Source organism: Heptranchias perlo, chromosome 3 (genome assembly GCF_035084215.1).
Source record: "Heptranchias perlo isolate sHepPer1 chromosome 3, sHepPer1.hap1, whole genome shotgun sequence".
In the NCBI taxonomy this organism is placed as follows: domain Eukaryota; kingdom Metazoa; phylum Chordata; class Chondrichthyes; order Hexanchiformes; family Hexanchidae; genus Heptranchias; species Heptranchias perlo.
The window spans coordinates 18,286,382-18,307,498 of record NC_090327.1 but is presented as its reverse complement, the minus strand read 5'-3'; the positions used below and the strand labels follow the sequence as shown (position 1 = coordinate 18,307,498).

General features: G+C 44.2%; 1 protein-coding gene across 3 annotated transcripts in view; it reads left to right on the top strand.

Annotated features, from left to right (window-relative positions):
• LOC137310786 (receptor-type tyrosine-protein phosphatase mu-like) overlaps nt 1-6,992 on the top strand; it is a 797,377-nt gene extending 790,385 nt beyond the window's left edge. For all 3 annotated transcript variants that reach the window (XM_067978407.1, XM_067978404.1, XM_067978408.1), the window contains one exon: nt 1,381-6,992. In XM_067978407.1, coding sequence (XP_067834508.1) covers nt 1,381-1,434 — 54 coding nt within the window. In that variant the 3' untranslated portion in view covers nt 1,435-6,992. The remainder of the gene's footprint in view (nt 1-1,380) is intronic.
• Nucleotides 6,993-21,117: the final 14,125 nt, after the last annotated feature.

The following is a 21,117-nucleotide window of genomic DNA, read 5'->3' as shown; positions in this document are numbered from 1 at the left end:
AGGTGGGGGCGGTGATGTGGCAGACGAAGTGTAGGGGAATGAGTAAGTGTACTCACTTTGGCTGATCTACTTAGGTCATTGCAGCGCCTCCTGCACTGTATGCAGGTGCGCGATATGTTGGTGGTGCAGGTGACCACCTCTGCCACCTTGAGCCAGGCCTTCCTGGTGGCAGAGGCAGGCCGCTTCCTCCCGTCCGCCGGGGGGATGATCTCTGTCCTCCCCCTCCTCCTCACCCCATCCAATGATACCTGGAGTGAGGCATCATTAAACCTGGGAGCAGCCTTCCCCCTGGGCTGCTCCATGCTGTAATTTTTCCTATTTGTTGCAGCATCAGTCAGTGGAGGACTGCCCCTTTAAATAGAGCTCCTCCAGCTGACAGACCTTACTGCGCATGCGCAGCCCGCCCGACGCGCAGATCAGCAGTGGGAAACCCGGAAGACCAGGTAAGTGGCTCTAATTAGGCTGCGATCGCGCGCGGGGCAGACTGATTTCACCGGGCGCGGTACCCACGCGCCCAGTCACCCCCTCACCGCAAACCCGCAGCCCTCCTAATATCGAGCCCATAGACATTTGACACATTAGCCAGTGCACTAAAAATAGCACAAGAGGAATGTCAACTCCCTTATGTCCATGCACACATGCTTTCTAGTGGGGAAGTCACTATAATTTCCAGAATTTCACAGTACTTCAAATTTTAAATGCCAGTCAGCTGAGCATTTTCACAGTATTGTCTTTTTAATTTGTAAAAGAAACATATACCAAGCTAGGGAAAGGGAAAAAAATCAGCCGAGGGTCACACTCCTAATTGGTATCTGCTAGAAAAGTCCAAGTGTGTGGACAGGACGCTGTGATGCCCACATAGTGAAAAAAGCCTGCCGTTGCTCACTGCTTGGACTCACAAGACCATATCGCTGCCACAGACTGAGAATTAATCCCTCAGCAGAGAACATGGACCGCACTCAGACGGGTGGATGCTAAGGATAATACAACACAACCTCCCGCTTCCCCGGGAACAATGAAGATGAGCGAGCACCCATGAGCAGAGCTTCACTCACCAGAACCAGAATGCCAGGGAGACGCCCATCCCATCAGCCTCTGCTAGCATTAACACCATTACAGGGTCAATTTTGCAAGGCTGGGCTCCCGGCAATGAATGGCAGTCACCCGAAAATTGGGGCTCAACTACAAATCTCTGATCAGTACCAGGAGCCTTGCCTCGCAAAATTTACCCTCATAAGTGAAATCACTACTGTAAACTGTATGTATAATTAGCCTATTACTTACCCTTTTGGCCCATCATTGGGGGATTGGCATTGAGGGATCAAATATACAATGAAGAAAAGGATTTGGTCAAAATGTTTCAATGCATTTGTCTTTCAGGATCAGTATAAGTTCTGCTACGAGGTGGCGATTGAGTGTTTGAATTCGGGTTGATCCAGATTCGGCAGATTCCGTGGCAGCTGATGAATCCCATCCCGTCCACATCCAGCAAACAACTCCCTGACTCCTGGGAAACTGTGACAAGAGAGCATCAAATCAACGCCCATCAGTTGTATAAGCAATGCTTCTCTTTGTTTTTATTCCACAAACTGGGACCCTTCCGGGAGCTCAGAGAGAGACTGTAAAAATCTGCTTGCACTGCCAAACATTTACTTTAATCCAGCAGCTCTATATACCACCGCTGTTTGATATTTAAAATGAAATCGGTATTCATACTAAATGTATACACATTATTCAGAGCATTGTTAGTTAGCTGGTGTAATTAAAGAGCACAATTGTTTTTTTTTTAAAAATGCGAAATATTTCACTGGCAGTCTAGAGGAGTTGACTAATACCAAGAGTGAAAATTAGTAATGGGCCATTAACCCCATCCAACCCGTTTACTTGGATCTAAGTGCATTTTCTAATGAACTGTTCTATCTGTAATCATTCCGCCAGCACTGAGTTTATCTGCTCCACACTCTCGCTCCCTGATCAGGAGTCTTTCCATTTTATCTCATGTAAAGAAAAAAATCCCACATATTCTGCAGTCACTACACTTGGTGCCATTTTATTCTGTACATGAACAATTCCAAGTAAGAGAAGTTGAGGCCTAAAATCACATCCCTTCACAATCACCATTGCAGGCTGTTTCCTTTTTGTTCTAATTTTCCTTCATAATTTTAAACACTTAAATTTTTTTTCTTCCTCCCTCCAACCTCCATCCATCTTCATATCATAGAATCATAGAATGGTTACAGCACAGGGGGAGGCCTTTTGAACCATCAAGCCTGTGCCGGCTCTTTGTAAGAGCAATCCAGTTAGTCCCATTCCCCCGCTCTTTCCCCGTAGCCCTGCAAATTTTTTCCCTTCAAGTATTTATCCAATTCCTTTTTGAAAGCCACGATTGAATCTACTTCCACCGCCCTTTCAGGCAGCGCATTCCAGATCATAACTACTTGCTGCGTAAAAAGGTTTTTCTTCATGTCGCCTTTGGTTCTTTTGCCAATCACTTTAAATCTGTGTCCTCTGGTCTCAACCCTTCCACCAATGGGAACAGTTTCTCTTTATTTACTTTATCTAAACCCTTCATGATTTTGAACACTTCTATCAAATCTCCTCCCAACCTTTTCTGCTCTAAAAAGAATAACTCCAGCTTCTCCAGTCTATCCATGTAACTGAAGTTCCTTATTCCTAGAATCATTCTAGTAAATCTCTTCTGTACCCTCTCTAAGGCCTTCACATCCTTCCTAAAGTGCGGTGCCCAGAATTGGACACGATACTCCAGTTGTGGCCGAACCAGTGTTTTATAAAGGTTCATCATAACTTCCTTGCTTTTGTATTCTATGCCTCTATTTATAAAGCCTAGGACCCCGTATGCTTTTTTAACCACTTTCTCAACCTGTCCTGCCACCTTTAAAGATTTGTGCATATATACCCCCAGGTCCATCTGTTCCTGCACCCCCTTTAGAATTGTACCATTTAGATTATATTGCCTCTCCTCGCTCTTCCTGACAAAATGTATCTCTTCACACTTGTCTGCATTAAATTTCATCTGCCATGTGTCCGCCCATTTCACCAGCCTGTCTATGTCCTCTTGAAGTCTATTACTATCCTCCTCACTGTTCACTACACTTCAAAGTTTCAATATTTTTTTGATTACGTCTCTGTGAAGCACTTTGGGATGTTTTTCTACATTAAAGGCACTGTGTTAGTGCAAGTTGTTGTTGTTGGAACATCGGAACAAGGGAAGGCCATTCAGTCCCTCCAGATTGTTCTACCATTGAATTAGATCATGGCTGATCTGTACCTCAACTTCATTTACCCGAATTTGCTCCACATCCCTTGATACCCTTATCTAACAAAAATCTATCAATCTCAATCTTGAAAATTTCAATTGACCCAGCATCCACAGCCTTTTGGGAGAGCGAGTTTCAGATTTCCACTAACCTTTGTGTTAAAAAGTGCATCTTGATTTCACCCCTAAATGGCCTTAATTTTAAGATTATGCCCTCTTGTTCTGGATTCCCCTAGTGAGGAAATAGTTTCTTTGTATGTACCTATCGAACCCCTTTATCATTTTAAAGATCCCAATTAGATCACCCATCAAGCTCCTAAACTCAATGGACTATAAACCAAGTTTATGCAACCTGTCCTCATAATTTGACCCTTTAAGCCCTGTTATCAGTTTGGTGAATCTGCACTGTACCCCCCACAAGGCCGATACGTCTTTCTTGAGGTATGGCGCCCAGAGCTGAAAGCAGTATTCCAGATCGGGTCTGACCAAGGCTGTGTACAGCTAAAGCATCACTTCCTCACTTTTATATTCCAACCCTCTTGAGATAAAGACAAACATTCCATTAGCCTTTTTGATTACTTTTTGAATGCTATATGGGGGAACGATTCTACCAGCAGTATCAGTAATTTATGCTGAGGCTAGAGCAGTAAGTCTATGATATCAATAGGTATCCCCTTTGTTTTATCAGCAGACCCAAAGAACAGCTGGTTAACAGTAACAGCTAGCAGCCAATAATCTGATGCAGGGTGCCTGATGCACTGAAGTACCTGGGCCACCCACTCCCAATATTACTGGGTATGGAGGCCTGAGGCCTGCGATATATCCAAGGCAACCAGCTAGTCCCAATACAAGGAGCCAGTGCAAAGGACTATGGGAGCCTGTACATAAGCTATGCAAGGCCTTCAACTTACATTCAAATTAGGGTGCCACCCCATAATATACCAACCCAGAAAACTAACAAAAGTAGACCAGCAGCCTCAAAATAGATCATCTAGATCAAAAAAAACCTTTCAGATCTAAAAGAGTTCTGAACTTAGACTTGTGAAGACAAGGAGTTGCACTGAGAGTGCAGTGGGACACAGGCTTGTCATTACAACCCGACATTCCATCACTTTGATTTCAGTGCACTAAAGCACAGTGAGCAGCATTGTGATTTAGAACTTACTGAAGGGGGGAAAACGGGGGGGAAATCTAAATCCCAAATGGCCTGATTGGTTAATATTAACAATTACCAATCCCATTGATAAAAGCTGTTTATTATTCTAAACCGCTGACGAGCAGACACATGGGTTGAAATGCTGACTATCACCTTAAAAATTGACAGTGGGCATGTATGGGGGCCACCCTTTAATATGGTTGGAGTGCCTGAGCAGTTTGGAACAGCAGCTGAAAGGTAGTCAGCATTTTAAAAGAAAACCTGGCAAACTTACCCTACGCCATCCCAACCCTTGTGCCCCATGTCCCTGCCCCTACCCCTCCATGCAGGAAAATTGGCTGGAGCTGAACAGGCAGCTAGCAGCCCTTCACTGGATCCCAGTGCTTGAAATTCTGGTTATGGTGGTCCTAGCAAATCATAAGCAATGCGACTGGAATGCCAGAAATTTATATAAATAATTAACTCTGTTCCCCAGCCACCGATTCCATCTGCCTGGTCACTGTCTCAGGCTGAACCAGACTGTTCGCAACCTCAGTGTCCTCTTTGACCCTAAGTTGAGCTTCTGAGCCCATATTCTCTCCATCACGAAGGCTGCCTACTTCCACCTCCGTAATATCGGCCGTCTCTGCCCCTGCAACAGCCCATCTGTTGCTGAAACACTCATCCGTGCTTTTGTTACCTCCAGGCTCAACTATTCCAATGTTCTCTTGGCCAGCTTTCCATTTTCCATAAACATCCAAAATTCTGCTGCCCGTATCATAACACGCACTAAGTCCCATTCACCCATCACCCCTGTGCTCGCTGTCTCTCCACCTCCCTCTCCTCCTTCAAGACCTACCTGTTTGACCAAGCTTTTGGTAACCTGCCCTAATTGGCTCGGTGTCAGTTTTTTAAATGCTCCTGTGAAGCGCCTTGGGATGTTTTACTACGGTAAAGGCACTATATAAATGCAAGATGTTGTTGTAAATGAGTTGACCTCACGTTAACCAGCGAGGTCAGCTTTTTCATATGCAAACACACAAAATGCCCAAAAAGCACCAATAATGCTGCATTGGGCCCATGTTATCAGACTCCTAGTGTCCTTCAATCTCTATTCTGTCCAACCGTTAATGGAGATGAATCCAGTGAAAGGTACTGTTATTCCTGAGCTGTGGCAAATATACCTGAAGCCTGGCCTGGAGTCCTAAGTTGGAAAATAATTAAATGAAAGAGAAATGCTTGAAAATAAATAATTTAAACTAGAACTTTACTAGTTAGAACTACTACCTTAAGGTTGTGACTGATGGCCATTATTCATTATGGCCTATATATTAAGTTCTCTCGGCCTCCTGTTATATTCTAAGCATTCAAAGTCTCATAAACATGCTTATTCTATTTTTTGTATCCACTCATATCCAATGGCGTCCTTGTGCAGTGCAGAAAAATTGTGGCAAGTCACCTTCCATACCAATATTAAAACCCATTTCCTTCAAACTGTTGCTGAGAATCTCTGGTTTTAGCACTAGAATTCCTTAGAATGTGCACTTCAGCTTCCAGCATCAATGTTGTTCCATCAAACCCTCTTCTTTATCTGCACTGTTACCTGAAGAAGATAGTGCTGCCAGGTTACATAGAATCCATGATTAAGTAGATTGTACATGTCTGTGGAAAGGATCGATTTTTTCTGGACAAACAAACTTTCTTTCATTCTTGTGAAATTATCAGCATTGAGTGCTTTCCTGCCAACATTCTAACTCCAGTTCATTGTTAATGGATGAAAAGGAGTGACTCTGAAATAGTGGTGTGCCAGACCTTTGGAAACCAGTTTGCAGTAAAAGGAACTGGTTGTCTAAGGAAATGACTGAGAAGACAAAAATGTTAAAAGCTGCATTTTTAAAATGATAAATAAATTGTAAAGCCCCAGTCCCTCAAAACAACTCGCTGCATGACACCGGCCCACTGTCTTTATGTAAATAGATTCAAACGGAGATCAATATCTCAGTATTAGCCCTGATATATCAGTATTATCAGTTAGCTGTGGTATTAGTCAACTTCTGATGATTAATTAGATTGCTTGTGATACTGGGTCATTGAACATGTCTCTGTTCGAGGCACAGTATACATTTCCATTTTGTGGAGAATACAAGTTCTTGGTTACCTTTATAATCCTTATATTCAAAAAAAAATAACATTTAGTGTATGTGGCTAATATAGACTTAACGGACCATTTGTATGTGTAAAGGTTTCTGTTCCTTTTGTTCTGTTGTGATTGTTACCCTTATCGTTTCATCTGCTTGTCAACTTAGACTTACCGCTGAGTGCAGCTATAACAACAACAAAAGACAGATGTTAGTCCGACCTAAATGAATGAGCCAAAGCTTTTTTTTCTTCATTTGTTTATATTGTAAATATTTATGGATCATCTGATTATTTATTCATGAAGAAGACTCCTTTTGTGAAGCACAGTGAGTGACAATCATTTTTCCGGAAACCTTAGTATTGTCCACAGAATGATATTGTCAATTTTTCGTTTATCTTGTATTACAGTAATTGATTGTTCAATAAAGAATTATCAGACTAGCATTCTGGATGTCAATCGCTGATGCTAAATCTTCCCTCTTCTGTTTTCTTCCCGCTGTGACGTTAATGAAGGTATATAATTCAAAGCCATGGTCCATTTCCTCAAAAGGTATCATGGGGCAAAATGTTCATATCTCATCCAAAATGAGTTTATTAATCAATAGTTCACAATGCTTTCAAATACCACAAAGTTTCAGATTTAGACGGTGATTAGGATATAATTCTACTGGGTGAATTTGTGGAGAAATTTCTGTTACAATCATGGGAGCCATTTATCAAATTTGGAGTCTGTCAAAGATTCTTTACAGAATGCTGCAGCTTTTTTTTTTCAACCCTCCTCCAAGTACATCTACAGACTAACTTTTGGTTGATGTATCAGAATCCACAACTGTTAAAAACATGTCTCTCGAGCTCCCTTCTGATGGCTTATTGGGTAAACGCACTGCCTGGTGGAGCACTGACCAATACAGGCCAGGAAAATCCCAAGTTTGATCCCTGGTCTCAACTCTGACAATGGTGGGCCTGCCTCAGTGTCCCAGGTCCAGTCAGGGACATATTCAAACAGTCCAGATCATATCCACTCACTCCCAATGGAAAGGGTCTGTCTGTGAGGACTATGCTGAGCTCAGATGTCCCTACAGTCAAATAACTTGCCATAAGCTCACTTTCTAGGCTTACACATGTATACTTGTGCAAAAAGAACTGCCTATGGGAGATGAAAAAAAAAGGATCTATAAACAACAACACTTTGCATTTATATAGCGCCTTTAACATAGCAAAACGTCCTAAGGCGCTTCACAGGAACGTGATCAAACAAGAATTTGACACTGAGCCACAAATGGAGATATTAGGACAGGTGAACAAAAGCTTGGTCATAGAGGTAGGTTTTAAGGAGCCTCAAAGGAGGAGAGGCAGAGAGGTTTAGGGAGGGAATTTCAGAGCTTAGGGTCTAGACAGTTGAAGGCACGGCAATAATGCAATGCCATTGCTCAATTTTAAACAAAAATGTGAAAATAGTGACATTTTACCATTTGATAAAACTTAAATTTGTTCTCGCCGACATGTATTATCTCATCCGGTATTTCATTCAGCACAAACAAACTCTGACTAACTGATTGGCATGTGTATGCGTTATTTAACAAGAATTTGGAACTAATGGTATTGAATCAAACAGATTAAAATCATGTTAAGTTCGAATTCACAAAACCCATGCTGTTTACGATTTACAATCTCAACAGTGATGGTGCAGTAAGATTACTTCCGTTACAATAAAGGGTTGGTGGGTCTGAAATCGCTCTCTCCATCACAACCTTCCTTATCTCTTTCTCCATGCTCTTCCTCCTCTCCACCTCTGCACTGTGCTGAAATCAAGACATTTGCACAACCTCCTGCTCTAACGCTATCTGGGGCCTCGAAATTATGAAATCTCTTCCGTCAATTATCTCTTCCTCCAAGAATATACAGGCTTTTAAAACCCAAATGAGGTATCACTAAAGCACTGCGTCTTCATTTATCTTATCTTCTTTCCTAGTCTTTTTAACGTTAATGGTTCCTCATCTAAGTTTTTCAATAGAGAAAAATGTGACTTGCCGCTCATATCTATTACCCTGAATTGTAGAGATTGTGAGGCACGGCTGTGCTCTGAGGTGTAATGGATGTTTTGTTGAAACCAATGGGTTAGTTTTTAAACCTTCAGTCGCCGGTTATACGCCCCACCTAATTTTTCTGACCCACTACCACCAGTTTACTGCCTGGCCATGAAAGTTAGAACCTACTCCCATTGAGTCTCACATTGGAAAGAAAGAAAGAACTTGCATTTATATAGCACCTTTCACCACCTCAGGATGTCCCAAAGCGCTTTACAGCCATTGAAGTACCTTTTTGAAGTGTAGTCACTGTTGTAATGTAGGGAAAATGTAAGGAGTCTTACAACACCAGGTTATAGTCCAACAGCTTTATTTGGAATCACAAGCTTTCGGAGCTTTCCTCCTTCGTCAGCTGTTGGACTATAACCTGGTGTTGTAAGACTCCTTACATTTGTCCACCCCAGTCCATCACCGGCATCTCCACGTAATGTAGGGAAACACAGCAGCCAAATTGTGCACAGCAAGGACCAACAAACAGCAATGTGATAATGACCACAGCAGAGGTCACACGGGCAGGCATCTTGTTACAAATTTTAAAATGAAGTTGCAGCTTTTTTAAAAAAGAAACCGTTCCATTTCAGATCACCATTTCCTGGATATTGAAAATGCAGGGGCAAGGGAACAGAAATCTCACACCTGGTGCCATCATCAAAATCCATACTATGAAGTGGGTAGGAAACACAGAACAGTAGTAATGAGAGGCCTGTGCGGTGCATCCTGGGACAGGAAATAAGACATCAAAATGTGTGACTCAGGGTAACAACAGCGAAGAAAGGAAAATGTTTTTAAGTCTCCTGCTGTTTGATCTTTGAGCAGAAACTGGAGCAGATCAGGGAGAGTGGAAATGGAAGCTGTTCAGGAAGAGTAGAAAAGGAGCAGGTGAGGGAAAGTACAAGTAGAAGCAAATCAGTGCAGAGCAGTTTAAAGCCACAAACCAGAATTAACAAAATCAATTCATCATTTCTCAATCCAATCAAGATTATTTCAAATTGCCGTAGACTATTAATTGTGCTTTGTTTAAATACATTGATTGAGGTGGTTGTATCAATAGTGTAGCAATTGTGTTTAGTAATAATTAATATGATCGGAAAAGTTAAAACATTTATGATTTTAAAAATCAGCCTAACTGATCAGAAAGTGAAAATTTCACATTTTAAGGGTCACCATCAATGTTTGCTTCTTATTTCTGTTTTTACTAAACAGGAGGACGAAGAACTTTTCTCTGAAAAATTAAAATGTCGTTGTTCATGTGGAGTATGGATATTAGAGGATCTGAGGGCCGATCGGATAGCAAATGATTTGACTAAAAAAAATGGTTATCAGAACAATCAAGATAAGATGATTCTGTGTAATTACTCCCTGGTTAAATTCCGCATGCTATATTTTTTAGAGGGAAAAGAGCTATTTAGAGGTGTGGATTTGTTGCTGGAGATGAGTGTTACTGCCAATGAGCTCAATGTAACTAACTTACTACATCCACAGTGAGGATTAACTATTACAGTGTGACCTATTTGCTCACCCAGTCATTCTGCACGGTTGATTATCAGGAAAAAAATGTATGTCGTAGAATACATTGTTCAACCTTAGCATTAAAATTAAATTTAAATGTTTCTGTCGTCAGGTTTAGAGCATGATGGAGGGCTGTAATTAGGTTGCTCACTGTTCTAGCTGCAGGTGATGTATGGAGCATGAGTTGATATAAAAATAGCCTAAAAAGTGGAACTCTTATGAAAGAACGTCCTTCATTTCCTGTATTGTGCACATACTCTTGTTGTGCACCTAACGGGTGAGATAAAGCAAGTGCAGCACTGAATTAGTAATAATAACTGATGTAGATATGTCACCTTATACACAGCTGGTGGGATTGTAAAATTAGGGATGCACACTGCCCCTGATCGAAATCAATGGGCAGAGATCCATGGGCGATTCTCACCAGCTACATGTGGGTTCCCAGTGGCAGGGCAGGGTCTTGTGAAATAGGTGCTAATGTTACCATTTCAGTCAGCTACACAAATGTGTAAAATCATCTGACAGATCTCTGTCCAACTACTTTTACTTTCTTGGCATTAAATGATAAGTACAAGGTCCTATAAGGTAATGGTCAAAATGCAGAGCAAGGATTTTTGTCAAGGATGAAAAGTCGCATAACGCAGCCATGACAAAGGTGGGCTTCAAAAATAAATAATCATTTTCCTTCAGAGTTTCACCATTTTGCTCCAAAGAGCATAGGTGTGCCCATGTCGGTCACATTCTGTTGCAGTTTTCTGAGCTTCCAATCAACCATTCTCAACAAGATTCTGATTTGCTTCATGCCATTTTAACTTGTAAGGAGTCTTACAACACCAGGTTATAGTCCAACAGCTTTATTTGAAATCACAAGCTTTCGGAGCTTTCCTCCTTCGTCAGGTGAGTGTACACTCACCTGACGAAGGAGGAAAGCTCCGAAAGCTTGTGATTTCAAATAAAGCTGTTGGACTATAACCTGGTGTTGTAAGACTCCTTACATTTGTCCACCCCAGTCCATCACCGGCATCTCCACATCTCGTTTTAACTTGTGAGATAGCTGCCCCTGCCAAGTTCATGGGTCACTCATGGATTCTTCCTGTGAGATTTTCTTCTTGCTTGCTGCTTTTCATTCCTCCCCCATTTACACTCTCATATCCCAAGACAATTTATAGTCATCAAGTTGCTTCCTGTCGGGAACAAATCAAATGGAATAATGTTAACAGTTTCCTGTCACATCATTGTCTGCAGATCCAGCCACATCTGCTCATCCTGTTTTGGCCTTGTTTTATCTTGTTTATGTCACATTTCCTCTTCCCTTACTAAACAAACATTATTATCTAATAAGAATCTTTCTGGAAGGACAATCCACTTGTTTTCCAATCTATCATCAGATCTGCTCTTTATAAGCTAAAAATTCAACACTTTTCCTGTGAGATGTACTAATGCATTTTCAAAATTATTACTGATCAAGTTGCAGTTTCTGCTTGTTTTTCTCTGAAGCACATCTTTGTGCCGTGGTAATCATTAAAGAAAAAATAAATTTTTATTTTCAAAAATACAGTTAACGGAGAATCTCCACCAAGATGGTAGACTCTTTGAGCTAGATGTTGCTTCTGTCATTTAGTTTTTTCACTGGAGTGTACTCTGGCCACCAATATTCCCTCTGTGCTGTCCTATTCTGATCTTTGCTGAATATAAGCCACAAATCCTTCAGTTCACATCACGCACCATTGAGAATTAATCAGGTTCCTTCCTTTGTGGACAGTAGATCCACTCTCACATATTCATATATTTCCTTTGATAATCTACAACTATTTGTTTGTAGATCCCTTCTGCTGTTAGTTTCTGGATTGCTTATTATGTCAATAAGGCATAATTAGAATTCTCCCAGTAGACACTGTCTGCCGAGGAACTGGAAATGATTTCCCCCATGGGTATGTAAATCCTGTGCTTATCCAGCTGAAAACCATAAAGAAAGCCTGAACTAATTTATTTAATTATTGTGTACACACCCCATTTTATCTTCAATGAATTCTAACAGCAGGGGAATAAGAGCTTCATTTGATTAAGATAGCCATACATCTGCTCCCATGTATTGAATCTGGCCCTGAAAGCACAGCTCACTCCGTTTAGCCTGTAGCTTGTACACCTCTTGAAGCAGTGCTATGATCCAAGATTTAATTGTATCAGGTGCTCTCGATAAGGATTGAAGGATAGTCAATATTATCCCAAATATCAAAACAAGACCAAGACATGAACTTAAGAATAATTGAGCAATTAACCTCACATCAATGGTGATAAAAATTCTCAAGAACATTTCTCGGGATGCTATCTACATTCATCGAAAGATCGCAGTAGATATGTGGAATAGTCTGCAGGGACTTAAAAGCAAAGGTTGCATGGGATTCTTTGAAGAGGTAACAAAATTGATTGATTAGATTATGGAATTAATGGAAAATTAGCTAATTGGACTGAACTGTCATCAATAGCTGAAAATAATGATAATTGGGAACTGATCTGGCTGGGAAGCAGTGGCTAGTGGAATGATATAGTAGCCCTCTGCTATGGAAATTATATTGCGAGAGTTTTCCTCCTGTAGCACAGTGCTGTGGGAGTCTGAAAAATGTCTGCGAGTCATAATAGACTCAACACTTAGTGGGTAAATTTTAAATGGACAGATGGTGCAGGAGGGAGGGCTTTAGATTCCTGGGGCATTGGAACTGGTTCTGGGGGAGGTAGGACCTGAACAAGCCAGATGGGTTGCACCTCAACAGGGCCGGGACCAATGTTGTCGCGGGGAGGTTTGATGACGCTGTTGGGGAGGATTTAAACTAGCTTGGCAGGGGGAATGGGGACCTGTGCGTAGATTCAGAAGGGAGAGAAGCAGATCTGGAAATGGAAGGCAGAAAATTAGTAAGTGAGTTTGGAAGGCAGAGGAAACAAAGGCTAGAAAATAGACAACAAAACAGTTTGGCAGTGCTAAATGGTATATACCTCAATGCAGGGAGTCTAGTGAATAAGGCAGATAAGCTGAGGGCACAGATAGACATGTGGAAGTATGCTATCATAGCTATTACTGAAACATGGCTTAAAGAGGGACAGGAATGGCAGCTCAACATTCCTGGTTACAGGGTGTTCAGACAAGATAGAGAGGGGGCTAAAAAAGGAGGGGGAGTGACAATATTGATTAAAGAAACAATTACGGCTGTGAGGAGGGATGATATGTTAGAAGGATTATCAAATGAAGCCATATGGGTTGAACTGAAGAACAAAAAAAGGGCAATCACACTGCTGGGAGTGTACTATAGACCCCCCCAAACAGTCAGAGGGAGATAGAAGAGCAAATATGTAGGCAAATTTCTGAGAAGTGCAAAAACAATAGGGCAGCAATAGTTGGGGATTACAACTACCTTAACATTAACTGGGATACAATCAGTGCAAAGGATATAGAGGGTGCTGAATTCTTAAATTGCATTCAGGAGAACTTTTCCAGCCAGCAGGTGGCAAGTTCAACAAGAGGGGGGTGGCAGTTCTGGACTTAGCTTCAGGGAATGAAGCTGGGCAGGTGGAAGGGGTATTAATGGGAGAGCATTTTGGTGGTAGTGATCATAATTCAGTTCAATTTAACCTAGTTATGGAAAAGGACAAAGATAAATTAGGAGTAAAAATTCTCAATTGGGAAAGCCAATTTTACTAAGCTGAGATGTGATTTAGCAAGAGCGGACTGGAAACAGTTACTTGAAGGTAAATCAGTGGGAGGCATTCAAGGGGGAGATAGTGAAGGTTCTGGGCAAATGTATTACCACAAAGAAAAAGGGTGGGACTCCTAAATCTAGAGCCCCCTGGATGACGAGAAGCATACGGGTACGGTAGCATAGTGGTTATGTTACTGGGCTAGTAATCCAGAGTCCTGGACTAAAATCCAGAGTCATGAGTTCAAATCCTGCCACGGCAGCTGGCAAATTTAAATTCAATTAATTAATTAAAATTCAATTAATTAAATTTTAAAAAAATCTGGAATTAAAATACTAGTATCAGTAATGATGGCCATGAAACTACCGGATTGTCGTAAAAACCCATCTGGTTCACTAATGTCCTTTAGGGAAGGAAGCCTGCCGCCCTTACCCAGTCTGGCCTATATGTGACTCCAGACCCACAGCAATGTGGTTGATTCTTAATTGCCCTCTGAAATGACCCAGCAAGCCACTCAGTTGTAAAATCTCGCTACGAAAAGTCATAATAAGAATAAAACCGGACGGACCACCCGGCATCGGACCACTAGAGCACCGGACACGACAACGGCAAAACACCAAGCCCAGTCGACCCTGCAAGGTCCTCCTTACTAACATCTGGGGACTTGTGCCAAAATTGGGAGAGCTGTTCCACAGACTAGTCAAGCAACAGCCTGACATAGCCATACTCACAGAATCATATCTTTCAGCCAATGTCCCAGACTCTTCCATCACCATCCCTGGGTATGTCCTGTCCCACCGGCAGGACAGACCCACCAGAGGTGGCGGTACAGTGATATACAGTCAGGAGGGAGTGGCCCTGGGAGTCCTCAACATTGACTCTGGACCCCATGAAATCTCATGGCATCAGGTCAAACATGGGCAAGGAAACCTCCTGCTGATTACCACCTACCGTCCTCCCTCAGCTGATGAATCAGTCCTCCTCCATGTTGAACACCACTTGGAGGAAGCACTGAGGGTAGCAAGGGCACAAAATGTACTCTGGGTGGGGGACTTCAATGTCCATCACCAAGAGTGGCTCGGTAGCACCACTACTGACCGAGCTGGCTGAGTCCTGAAGGACATAGCTGCTCGACTGGGCCTGCGGCAGGTGGTGAGCGAACCAACACGAGGGAAAAACTTACTTGACCTCGTTCTCACCAATCTACCTGTCGCAAATGCATCTGTCCATGACAGTATTGGTAGGAGTGACCACTGCACAGTCCTCGTGGAGATGAAATCCCGTCTTCGTACTGAGGACACCATCCAACGTGTTGTGTGGCACTACCACCGTGCTAAATGGGATAGATTCAGAACAGATCTAGCAGCTCAAAACTGGGCATCCATGAGGCGCTGTGGGCCATCAGCAGCAGCAGAATTGTATTCCAGCACAATCTCTAACCTCATGGCCCGGCATATTCCTCACTCTACAATTACCAACAAGCCATGGGATCAACCCTGGTTCAATGAGGAGTGTAGAAGAGCATGCCAGGAGCAGCACCAGGCGTACCTAAAAATGAGGTGCCAACCTGGTGAAGCTACAAGTCAGGACTACATGCATGCTAAACAGCAGAAGCAACATGCTATAGACAGAGCTAAGCGATTCCACAACCAACGGATCAGATCAAAGCTCTGCAGTCCTGCCACATCCAGTCGTGAATGGTGGTGGACAATTAAACAACTAACGGGAGGAGGAGGCTCTGCAAACATCCCCATTCTCAATGATGGCGGAGTCCAGCACATGAGTGCAAAAGACAAGGCTGAAGCGTTTGCAACCATCTTCAGCCAGAAGTGCCGAGTGGATAATCCATCTCAGCCTCCTCCCGATATCCCCACCATCACGGAAGCCAGTCTTCGGCCAATTCGATTCACTCCACGTGATATCAAGAAACGGCTGAGTGCACTGGATACAGCAAAGGCTATGGGCCCTGACAACATCCCAGCTGTAGTGCTGAAGACTTGTGCTCCAGAACTAGCTGCGCCTCGAGCCAAGCTGTTCCAATACAGCTACAACACTGGCATCCACCCGACAATGTGGAAAATTGCCCAGGTATGTCCTGTCCACAAAAAGCAGGACAAATCCAATCCGGCCAATTCCCACCCCATCAGTCTACTCTCAATCATCAGCAAAGTGATGGAAGGTGTCGTCGACAGTGCTATCAAGCGGCACTTACTCACCAATAACCTGCTCACCGATGCTCAGTTTGGGTTCCGCCAGGACCACTCGGCTCCAGGCCTCATTACAGCCTTGGTCCAAACATGGACAAAAGAGCTGAATTCCAGAGGTGAGGTGAGAGTGACTGCCCTTGACATCAAGGCAGCATTTGACCGAGTGTGGCACCAAGGAGCCCTAGTAAAATTGAAGTCAATGGGAATCAGGGGGAAAACTCTCCAGTGGCTGGAGTCATACCTAGCACAAAGGAAGATGGTAGTGGTTGTTGGAGGCCAATCATCTCAGCCCCAGGGCATTGCTGCAGTAGTTCCTCAGGGCAGTGTCCTAGGCCCAACCATCTTCAGCTGCTTCATCAATGACCTTCCCTCCATCATAAGGTCAGAAATGGGGATGTTCGCTGATGACTGCACAGTGTTCAGTTCCATTCGCAACCCCTCAGATAATGAAGCAGTCCGAGCCTGCATGCAGCAAGACCTGGACAACATCCAGGCTTGGGCTCATAAGTGGCAAGTAACATTCGCGCCAGATAAGTGCCAGGCAATGACCATCTCCAACAAGAGAGAGTCTAACCACCTCCCCTTGACATTCAACGACATTACCATCGCCGAATCCCCCACCATCAACATCCTGGCGGTCACCATTGACCAGAAACTTAACTGGACCAGCCACATAAATACTGTGGCTACAAGAGCAGGTCAGAGGCTGGGTATTCTGCGGCGAGTGACTCACCTCCTGACTCCCCAAAGCCTTTCCACCATCTACAAGGCACAAGTCAGGAGTGTGATGGAATACTCTCCACTTGCCTGGATGAGTGCAGCTCCAACAACACTCAAGAAGCTCGACACCATCCAAGATAAAGCAGCCCGCTTGATTGGCACCCCATCCACCACCCTAAACATTCACTCCCTTCACCACCGGCGCACTGTGGCTGCAGTGTGCACCATCCACAGGATGCACTGCAGCAACTCGCCAAGGCTTCTTCGACAGCACCTCCCAAACCCGCGACCTCTACCACTTAGAAGGACAAGGGCAGCAGGCGCATGGGAACAACACCACCTGCACGTTCCCCTCCAAGTCACACACCATCCCGACTTGGAAATATATCGCCGTTCCTTCATTGTCGCTGGGTCAAAATCCTGGAACTCCCTTCCTAACAGCACTGTGGGAGAACCGTCACCACACAGACTGCAGCGGTTCAAGAAGGCGGCTCACCACCACCTTCTCGAGGGCAATTAGGGATGGGCAATAAATGCCGGCCTTGCCAGCGACGCCCACATCCCGTGAACGAATAAATTTTTTAAAAAAATACAGGGTAAGATAAGGCAAAAAAGGGAAGCTTATGTCAGATACCGAGAGCTCAGTACTGCAGAAAGTCTAGAGGAGTATAGAAAGTGCAGGGGTGAAATTAAAAATGAAATTAGGAAAGCAAAGAGAGGGCATGAAAAGATACTGTCAAATAAAACCAAGGAAAACCCAAAGATGTTTTATTAATATATAAAGAGCAAAAGGATAACTAAGGAAAGAGTAGGGCCTATTAGAGACCAAAAAGGTAACCTATGTGTGGAGGCAGAAGATGTGGGTCTGGTTCTTAATGAATACTTTGCGTCTGTCTTCACAAAAGAGAGGGACAATGCAGACATTGTAGAAAAGGAGGAGGAGTGTGAAATATTGGATGGGATAAACATAGCAAGGGGGAACTATTAAGGGGATTAGCATCTCTGAAAGTAGATAAATCGCCAGGCCTGGATGAAATGTATCCCAGGCTGTTAAGAGAAGTAAGGGAGGAAATAGTGGAGGATCTGACCATCATTTTCCAATCCTCTCTGGCTACAGGCATGGTGCCAGAGGATTGGAGGACTGCTAATGTTGTACCGTTGTTTAAAAAGTGAGAAAGGAATGGACCGAGAAATTATAGGCCAGTCAGCCTAACCTCAGTGGTGGGCAAATTATTGGAAACAATTCTGAGGGACAGTATTAATCGTCATTTAGAAAGGCACGGATTAATCAAGGATAGTCAGCATGGATTTGTTAAGGGAAGGTCGTGTCTGACCAACTTGATTGAATTTTTTGAGGAGGTAACAAGGAGGGTCGATGAGGGTAGCATATTTGATGTAGTCTACATGGATTTAGCAAGGCTTTTGACAAGGTCCCACATGGCAGACTCGTCAGAAAAGTAAAAGCCCATGGGATCCAAGGGAAAAGTGGCAAGTTGGATCCAAAATTGGCTCAGCAGCAGGAAGCAAAGGGTAATGGTCGACAGGTGTTCTTGTGACTGGAAGGCTGTTTCCAGTGGGGTTCCGCAGGGCTCAGTAATAGATCCCTTGCTTTTTGTGGTGTATATATCAATGACTTAGACTTAAATGTAGGGGCATGATTAAGAAGTTTGAAGATGACACAAAAATTGCCTGTGTGGTTGATAGTGAGAGGGAAGCTGTAGACTGCAGAAAGATATCAATGGACTGGTCAGGTGGGCAGAAAAGTGACAAATGGAATTCAATCCAGAGAAGTGTGAGGTAATGCGTTTGAGGAGGGCAAACAAGGCAAGGGAATACACAATAAATGGGAGGATACTGAGAAGTGTAGAGGAACAGAGGGATCTTGGAGTGCATGTCCACAGATTTCCTGAAGGTAGCAGGAGAGGTAGATAAGGTGGTTATTATCCAAGGCATAGAATATAAGAGCAGGGAGGTTATGCTAGAACTGTATAAAACACTTGTTAGGCCACAGCTTGAGTACTGCGTACAGTTCTGGTCACCACATTACAGGAAAAATGTGATTGCACGAGAGAGGGTACAGAGAAGATTTACGAGAATGTTGCCAGGACTGGAGAATTTTAGCTCTGAGGAAAGATGGGATAGGCTGGGGTTGTTTACTTTGGAACAGAGGAGGCTGACAGGAGATTTAATTGAGGTTTATAAAATGAGGTGCCTAGATAGAATGGATAGGGAGGACCTATTTCCCTTGGCAGAAAGGTCAATAACCAGGTGACATAGATTTAAGGTAATTGTTTGAAGGATTAGAGGGGAGCTGAGGAGAATTTTTTTCCACCCAATGGCAGTGGGAGTCTGGAACTCACTGCCTGAAAGGGTGGTAGAGGCAGAAACCCTCATCGCATTTAAAAAGTATTTGGATAGACACTCGAAGTGCCGCAACCTACAAGGCTACAGACCAAGAGCTGGAAAGTGGGATTAGACTGGATAGCTCATTTTCGGCCAGCACAGGCACGATGGCCGAATGGCTTCCATCTGTGCAATAAATTTCTGAGTTTATGAAACGGAGCAGGGTGAAGGGTGGGGGGTGGTGGTGTGGGGGTGGGTGGGTGGGTGGGTTGTTGGGGTGGGGGGGGGTTGGGGTGGGGGGTGTTGGGGTTGGGTGGGGGGGGGGGTTGGAGTTGGTGGTCATTCCAGGTGGCCTGAGTATTTCACAATCTTCATTTTACAGATGTCTTTATGAGAATCTATCAAATATGAGTGACTCCCTGGCATCACGAGCAGCCAGGTGTGCCGTTGCTCTGCTGATGGTTTGCTCCTCCTCCTCCTCATCATCATCGTCTTCAATGTTGATGGCAGATGTGGGTGCTTCATCCACCTGTAACCCTCTCTGTTGAGCGATGTTGTGCAGGACGCAACACACGACTATTATTCTGCACACCCTCACCGGTGAGTACTGAAGGGATTCCCCCAGATCGATACAGCCACCTGAAGTGCATCTTGGGCATTCCAATGGCTTGTTCAATGACAGACCGGTGGTGATGTGCCTGTCCTGGTACCGCTGCTGTGCCCCATTGGTGGGGTTTCTCACAGGTGTCATGAGCCACGTCTCCAAGGAGCCAGCCCTTAAGTCTGTCTTGTGCATGGAAAAGGGCCGGGATGTTGGACTCTCACAAAATGAAGGAATCATGGTAGCTGCCAGGGAATTTGGCATACACCTGCAGAAACCTTCTCCGGTGGTCGCACACCAGCTGTGCATTGGTGGAGTGATCCTTTTCGGTTGATGAACAGTCCTGGCTCGTGTGCAGGTCCTCGGATTGCCACGTGTGTGCAATCAATTGCACCCTGCGCCCGTGAGAAGCCAACCAGAGAGTGGAAAGCCATTGCCCCCTCAGTCTGGCTGATGTCATCGATGGGGAAGTTGACGTGGTTGGATGCCCTGGCAAACAAACCATCCATGACCTGCTACATGCACTTATGTGCGGATGACAGAGAGACCCTGGTGATGTCACCGGTGGTTCCCTGGAAGGATCCGGAGGCGAAGAAATTGAGGGCAGTGGTGACTTTAACTGTAATGGGCAGTGCGTGGCCAGCAGGCCCAGCCGGGAGCAGCTCTGCATGAAGGGGCGTACAGATGTCTGCGGCCACCTGGCGACTCTAGCTGAGCCTTTGTAGGCACTGCTCCTCAGAGAGGTTCAGGAAGCTCAGTCTCTGCCTGTAGACCCTCTCACGTGGGTAGTACCTCAGCCGCTCCATTGGTCCCCTCTCCACTCTTCTCCACACCCTTGTGGCGCACCTCTGTCTTGTGAACTTGCAACTCCCGCAACTGCCGTGGATGGTGCTGAGCCTCCACCTCAGTTGTACTGTGGAATAGGTCCATTGCACCCCCCCCCCCCCCCATTCCTGATGTTGTCAGTTTGAGGGGGTCCAAAATGTAGGTAAATATGTCCAAGAAATCTCAGGCTAAACACACAGAACTCCCAGCCAAAGGTTTGTCTGAGAGAACTGAGTGCCTTGCTGCAAAAACTCACCTTTTCTTCAGATATGCAAATCACTGGTTTAAAGGTCAAAATGAGGGCCAGCTGCAACTGGTCTCCGTTTCCATGGTGTCTTTTAGAGGCCACAGGAGACACGTTCAAACACCCCACACCCCCCCTTCTTATAAAAGGGGGGCCTAATTAAAAAAAAAGACACGTTCAAAAGCTGTTAAAATGGCTCATGTAGTTTAAACAGCAAAAATTTAACATCTTTAAGTACCTCAACTGGCCCTTTAAATGCCGACGGGGATTTCCAGGTTTCAGAAGTGCGTGTGCACCCAAACGCGTCAGGGTCAACCCCAGAAGTCGGCGCGTTGAAGCC